This window comes from Benincasa hispida, chromosome 9 (assembly GCF_027475165.1).
Source record: "Benincasa hispida cultivar pf3 chromosome 9, pf3_genome.v1.1, whole genome shotgun sequence".
Classification (NCBI taxonomy): domain Eukaryota; kingdom Viridiplantae; phylum Streptophyta; class Magnoliopsida; order Cucurbitales; family Cucurbitaceae; genus Benincasa; species Benincasa hispida.
Genome location: NC_143486.1, coordinates 53,933,002 through 53,940,539, shown reverse-complemented (window position 1 = coordinate 53,940,539; position 7,538 = coordinate 53,933,002). Strand labels below are relative to the sequence as shown.

The following is a 7,538-nucleotide window of genomic DNA, read 5'->3' as shown; positions in this document are numbered from 1 at the left end:
AGTGGAGGATTAATGTAAATGAAATTTACATTAAGTGCCATGGAAAAGAAAAAGAACCATGGTATATATGTTTCATGAGATGAAATATTAAAACTATAGGTTATAAATATAGTATGATAAGTTGGTTATCATTTATATTTATAATAATATTAATTATTGGGTAATTAAATCTTTTTCTCTAATAACCAATTAAGTGAGAGGTTATTGGTGGTTTCATGGTAACCGTGAGATAAAAGGAAAATTGTTTTCCTAATTTTAGTAAGTTTTTGGCAAAATTATTTTGAGATTTTCTCTCTCGAAATCTCACGAAGCAGAAGTTGTCAAGTAAATAGGATTTACTAAGCGACAACTTGAACCAAGGTAAACGATCATGTAGTGTTTGTAGGTGATAGACACGCAACTAAGCAATGAACTAAACGATCGCTTAGCTTTTGCTAGACAATCGCTTAGCTTTTTTTAAACGATTGGACATCGTCCTATATGATAGGTTCTGTCATCTCTCACTTGCTCAATCGTTTATAGGATTATTGTATCCTTCGTCTTCTGCCTCAAACCAAGTCCACACAAAACCCACCCTCTGGATTCTCACACCGAGAATACCAAGGCAGCCTTGGTGTCATACTCAACTCAATGTCGTCGAGGTTCTGTGGAGGCCGTTCGTGTTGTTAGGTTGTTCGTGACCGAGGTGATCACTGAGTTCGAGTGCACGATGTTCGTGTTGTGTAATTATCGTGTTGGACGAGCGTTCGAGATTGTTGTGTTTGAGTGTTCCTGATCAAGGAGCGTGGAGACGAGTCTACAAATGTGTGTAGATTTCTCCTTGATTTTTGTTGTATCATGTTGTAATTTCTATAATGAATGCATAACAATATGTTTGTGTTTTGACTGTAATTGTAATGTTCATACATGATTGTAATTTGGAATGATCTTTCTGCTGCTCATGGAAATCCTCGTGTTCGATTTCCTTCAATACAAACTCTTTGTATAGGGCATCCCGCCTCGCATGTCTCCACATGAATGGTCAGGATCAGACCATCTGTAGTAGTTTACAACACTTGTAAACCTCTACAAAGCAGGTCGTTTCTATAGTGTCACCAAGATAAGGCATCCATCCTTTATCCTTATACTACAGACCATTTTGGTTATTACTTAAGACATGATCCACTTGTATGTCTCACATACATGCTTAAGTTTATATAAAATAACCACGGATCTTAGTTTATTGGATATGAATAAATGCAAATAAAATAACTCTTATTTTATTAATAACAATGTGTGTACAATGTTTACAAACTACGAGACTTCGAGAGAATTAGGACACTAATCCCTAACATATGAACCATATTGTTCATGTAAAGACATGTGAGTGGGAATATCCTGTATAAAGGAGTTTATACATAGATTGGACAACAAAATAATTAGGTTTTCTTTATAACACCGTTACTTGAAGAAACTAATATTTTACTAGGATGACCATAGGAGACTTGACCTTAATCCTCAGTGAATTGTGAATTCTTGTTTATGATGACAATCCTTTGATCTTTATGGATGAGAGTGTTCATGATAGCCGATTCAATAAGCCTACCATTTTGAGAATTTTTCTGATTAGGGAACTGGGAACATAGCTATACAAGATGGAATTTACTCCTTCACATTCCTTGGGAAAGTAGATGAATTGCTCCCTTAATAGTTGATTTCGGGTCTTGAATAATGAGGCTTCAACTTCTCACTGGCTCAAGAGATATTAATTTATAGTTGGACTATAAACTGTTTGTTCATTAGAGAAATCAATGGTACCTAAGGAGTTAGATGTAATTGTAGGGGTAAAACGGTATTTTGACATAGTTGTAGTTATGAGCATTTAAAGGGTCATTGCTCTGTTGATTGGTTATATCCATGGACACAGAAATATATCTACAGTGCGATGAGTGCAGCTATCGGTCTTTAATAGAATGATCAATAGTTAATGAATATTGATTAATTGGATTAAAGAAGTTTAATCAATTAATCTCATATCATTGGAGTTTCTAATCTGTAAGTCCATAAGGTCCATTTGTTAGTTGTAGTAATGAGGAATGATTTAAATTGTTCAAATCAAATGAGAAAATTTTATATTAATGAGATTAATATATAATGGTTAATTATAGATATGATCTATAATCAAAATTATGTAAGAGAGATATATTTGAATAAGATTCAAATATTAGATTTATATGAATTTGATTCATAAATAGATGTATACATATAAATATGTGATATTTATATGTTAATTAACTCCATATTAAATGTGATTTAATTGATTAATTAATGGTTAATTAATTGATTGATAAATGATGGAAATTGGAGGTTAGTTTAAATATATGATATCTATGATAATTAATTAAATGTATATATTAAATATGATTAGTATGGTCATTTAATTAATGTACCAATTAATTAAATAATGATTTTATAATTAATTAGTACTAAAAGTATAAAGGGAAATACTTGGAGAAGGGGAAATATTATTATTATCATTAAGTTTTAAGATAATTTTCGTTCGGCGCCTCGTCTTCTAGGGTTTAATGCCGCCGCTGTTGGGTTTTGTCGTAGGTCGTCTATTCGTTTCGTTCAGTTTCGACGTCGGTTTCTTCACCGCTCCAGTTCGACAGTTCGTCCGTCATCTCCAGGTCCGTTTCTCACCGCTTTAGGTCGTCCAATTCTTTTCTTCACCGCTAGTGGTTCGTTTCGTCGTTCGTCTGGTCGGTCGCTGTCGAGGTGGTTGGTTCGAGGTGCTGGTTCGGTTTGTTTGGCATGATCGCAGTTGTTCTAATTCGAGGTAGTTCGTGCCTTTAGAGGTATTGAGGTACGGGTTAACCACGGCAAAAGTGGGTGACGATGGTGCATAAACGGTCGCCTTTAAGACTGAAGGAGAAGAATGGAGGTCGAGTTGCTTAGAAACCCTTTCATCTGCTTAGACCGGAGTTTGATTTGGGTCTGGATGCTCGTTCTTCAGAGGTGAAGGATTTAGGGTTGTCTGACGGTCGTTCTGAGGAGGGTGACGGGTCTAGTACGAGGAGTGTTGACAAAGTAGGGCTGGGGAGGTCGACGGTGGGTGTTTCAGAGGCGGTCGAAGGGAAGTCATTGTCGCCTAACCTAGATTCGGTAGTAAGTCGAGTTGTGGGTGTTGATCTGGGTGGACTGGGTTTTGGGTCAGTTGATGGGTAGGGGAGTTTGGGCTCTTGTGGAGTTGGGGACCAGGGTCTGAAGGGTGTGTCTGAGAGCCTTGAGGGTGATGGGGGCTCGAATGAAAACCAGGTTGTGAGGGGTGTTGGGTTGGGCCTTGATGGAATTGGGGTGATTAGAGTTGAAGGGGGTGGTTTGGTTCTAGGGGAGCTGGGAAAAGGGTCAAAAGAAGTGGGGGTTTTGGTGGGTGGGCCGCATGGTGCTGGGCCAGAGTTGGGAGGCTCAGGGGGGCAGAAGTTAGGCAGGGAGGGGGTTTCATGGGCTGGGCCTTTTGGTAGTGAGGGTCGCTCGGTGGGCACACGGGATCTTCGTGTATGGTAGGAGTCGGTTCCCAAAACTGGTTTGGCTAGGGGGTTTGGTCCTAAATTGGTCATGTTGGAGAAGGGGGTGATTCTGGTGGTTCTAGTCACAGCGTGAAAGGGGGTAATTCGTGGGCGGCCCTTTTTGGGTCGAAGTTGAGAGGAAATTTAGAGTTCATTCCCCCAGTGGTTGAAGATGATAAGGTTATTGTTGAACCCTATGAGGAAATTATTGAAGAGCGTGTTTGTCTGTGGGAGAAATCTTTGGTTGGTCAGTTTGTGGATGCCAAACTCCCATATACTGTTATTTGTCGAATTATTCAAAGAATTTGGGGACGCGTAGAGATGTCAACTATTACCTTGTTGGAGAACAGTTTGATTATCTTTAAATTTCAAAAGGTAGAGTTAAAGGATTGGGTGCTGGAGAATGGTTCGTGGTACTTGGGTGGCAAACCCATTTTATTACGACAATAGTCCCCAGGTATTGTTCCTAAAACCTTTGTTTTTTATTTTGTTCCTATCTGGATTAAATTGGAGCGCGTTCCCCTGGAGTTGTGGACGGATAGGGGTTTAACAGTGTTAGCTAGTGTCGTGGGTAAACCTGCCTCTTTTGATGTTGCAACAAGAGAGTGGCAGCGGTTATCGTATGTGAGGGTTTGTGTTCGGGTGGATGGTGATTCGTTAATGCCCCCTTCAGTCACTATTAGAATGCGAGGTCGGGAGTTTATTATTCCAATAGTGTATGAGTGGAAACCTTATAGGTGTGCTTGCTGTGGATCCTTTTGGCATACTAGGGCTGTGTGTGAAAAGTAGGGTGTGGAAAAGAGTCAGAAGTTGTATATTGTGGCGGTTAATGAGGGGTGTTTGGGGGAGAATGGGGATATTAAGAGTGTGAGGAAGGAGCAGGACGTGGGTATTGGTGAAAGAAGAAATAGCCCAATGGTTAGAAGTAAGTCTGTAGGGAGTGTTGACGAGTTTACTATGGTCAGTCGTCGTAGGCGGGATGGAGGAGGTGTAGGCCATAGGGGTGGCAGTGGGTCACCGGACTCGGTGCCCTTGAGGAATAGAGCAGTATATAGGTCCCCTAGAATTACGGGGTTTGTAAAGCATGTTGATGATCGCAATAAGTTTGATATTTTGTGTGATGAGGAGGGAGACACGCTGGCTTTGGCTCTAGTGTAGGCAGATCCTAATCCATTGTCTGTTATGGATGAGATGTTCGAGAGTTCGGGCAAAGGCCCATTGGGAGGTGGTAGGTGTGATCTGTTGCAAGATCCATGATTTGGTGTTCCTAGAATGTTAGGAGGTTGAACGACCCTGTTAAGTGTAGGGTGGTAGCAGACTTTCTAGCTTCATCCTCTATTACTTTCTACTGCTTGCTTGAGATGAGGGTTCGTCATGAAAATTTTGGTATGGTGATGGGTAGGTTTGGTGATGCGTGGAGTTGTATGTGTAGTTATAGTGTGTGGGGAGTTGGGAGGATCTGGGTGATGTGGCAAAAGAGTGTCTATGAGTTTTCTATTAATGTCAATTGGGATCAGTTCATTTTTGGAACCTTAGTGGATATTGTATCTACTGCTAGGGTACATATCGGTGTTGTGTATGCCTCTATGAACGAGAGGAGGAACTTGTGGTCTCAGCTGATGGATGTGTGTGTCTCGTGGCAGCTTCCTAGAGTTGTTTTAGGGGATTTTAATGTTATTCGTAATAGTTCGGAGGATTTTGGTGGTTGCCCTAGCTTGAGGGAGATGGAGAAGTTTGATGGGGCATTATTGAAGGTGGATCTGGTTGAGTTTGGTGTGATAGGTAACTGGCTTACTTGGACTAGTAAAATTCAGGGGAATGGTATCTTGCGCCGGTTGGATCGTTGTTTGTCTAATGAGGCATGGAAGGTAGCTTTTCCGTATTTGGAGGTTAGGGTTGGTCGGTGGGGAATTTCTCATCATAGCTCTCTTTTGGAGTCTACAGGAAGACGAGGAGTAGGCCACCTCCCACTTTTCGTTATTTTTCTCATTGGACGGAGGCTGAGGGTTTTATTGATACTATCAGGTCAGTGTGGAGAAGGTCTGAGGATGTGTCCCCTATAGTTAGTTTTGTGCGAAATTTGAAGGCAGTGAAGAGAGTTTTACGTGCTTCGTTTGAGAGCATATCTCTGTGTTAGTTGATAAGGTGAGGGCTGCTAAGCAGGTTATAGAGGTTGCTCAGGCGAAGGTAGAAAGGGATCCTGCTTCAGAGTCGGTGTGTGCAGAGGCGGCTCGGGCCACTGAGGTGTTCTGGTCAGTGGTAAGATTGGAGGAGGCCTCACTCCGACAGAAGGCCAAGGTGAGGTGGCTGGAGTTAGGTGATATGAACACAACTTTCTTTCATCGCTGTGTTCGTTCTCGACGCAACTGCAGTGGTTTATTTACGATCGTGAATGCTGGGGGGACTCACCAGATGGTGCATGACAGGGTGGCAGTAGATTTCTTTCGGGGTTGTTTAGGGTCTCAGCCAGTGGGGTATAGGGATCTTACTACCCGAATTGAGGATATTGTGCAATTTAGCTGGTCCGAGGAGGGGGTGGAGGTGCTTGGTCGCCCAGTGATTTGGGATGAGATTAAGAAGGCTTTAATCTTGATGAAGTCTGGAAAGGCTCCTGGGCCTGATGGGTTTTCAGTTGATTTTTACAGAGCTGCTTGGAATGTGGTTGGGGATGGTTTCTGTGATGCTGTGCTGAATTTTTTTTAGTCCTGTTACCTTCTTGGTGGAGTTAATTCTACTGCAATCACTCTTATCCCAAAGAGGCGGGGAGCTAAACGTATGGAAAAGTTTCGTCATATTTCTTGTTACAATTTGGTGTATAAGTGTATCTCGAGGATCTTAGCTGAGAGATTGTGGTTGTTGTTACCTGCTTTCATCAGTGGTAACCAGTCTGCGTTTGTTCTGGGTAGGTCGATTTTCAAAAACATATTATTGTGTCAGGAGCTTGTGGGGGGCTATAAGGATGGCAAAGGGAAGTCGCATTGTTTGTTAAAGGTAGACCTTCAAAAGGCATATGATTCAGTCAATTGGGATTTTCTGTTTCGTATGTTGTTGGCTATAGGTACGCCCCTTCAGTTTGTTAGTTGGATGAGAGCTTATGTTACTTCACCTATGTTCTCTGTGATGGTTAATGGTTCCCTTGAGGGGTTTTTTCCTAGTAGGAAAGGGTTGAGGCAGGGGGATCCATTGTCTTCTTTTTTGTTTGTGATGGTGATGGAGGTCTTGTCTAGGTTGTTGAATAATCCTCCTGTGTGATTTAGGTTCCATGATCGGTGTGAGCGTGTGGGCCTGACTCATTTGGTTTTTGCAGACATTTTGATGATTTTATGTGCAGCTGAGAGAGATTCTTTGGAGTTTATGAGGCAGGTCCTGGCAGATTTTGCAGGGTTGTTTGGGTTAGTTGCTAATGTTGGAAAGAGTTCCATGTTTGTTGAAGGTATGGAGTCTGGGGAGGCAGAGGAACTAGCTGCGTTTATGGGTTTCTCTCTTGGTTCGCTGCCTATTAGGAACCTGGGTTTACCTTTATTGGCGGGTCAGTTGAAGGCTGAGGATTGTGCTTATTTGATTAAGAGGATTACAGCTTGTATTAGAAGCTAGGTAGCGCGGTCCCTCTCCTTTGCTGGGATGTTACAACTTGTTAAGTCTGTCTTACAATCCTTTCAGGTGTTTTGGTGTAGCATCTTCGTGTTGCCTGTGTGTGTAACTCATAAGGTTGATCGTCTGTTACGTAGTTATTTATGGAAGGGTAGTACGATGAGTCGGGGTGGTGCATGGGTGGCGTGGGATGAGGTGTGCTTGCCGTTGGGCGAGGTGGGGTTGGGTGTGAAGCATGTGGCATCTTGGAACCAGACTGCTATTATAAAACTTCTCTGGCTTCTCTTAATTAAATCGGGTTCATTATGAGTGGCGTGGGTGAAAGCTTATGTTTTGCGTGGGCGGTCTTTGTGGGCTGGTTGGAGTGAGGTTGGGAGGTCTTGGTGCTTGAGGGCTATC

General features: G+C 42.1%; 1 protein-coding gene across 1 annotated transcript; it reads left to right on the top strand.

The window, feature by feature from the left end:
- The first annotated feature begins 2,333 nt into the window (after positions 1-2,333).
- Positions 2,334-7,142, top strand: LOC150033906 (uncharacterized). The gene is made up of 10 exons (XM_090317120.1): positions 2,334-2,346; positions 2,559-2,782; positions 3,208-3,542; positions 3,632-3,923; positions 4,338-4,702; positions 4,828-5,573; positions 5,686-6,233; positions 6,369-6,450; positions 6,607-6,691; positions 6,806-7,142. The coding sequence occupies exons 1-10, from the start codon at positions 2,334-2,336 to the stop codon at positions 7,140-7,142; spliced, it is 3,027 nt and encodes a 1,008-aa protein (XP_090173246.1).
- The last annotated feature ends 396 nt before the right edge of the window (positions 7,143-7,538 follow it).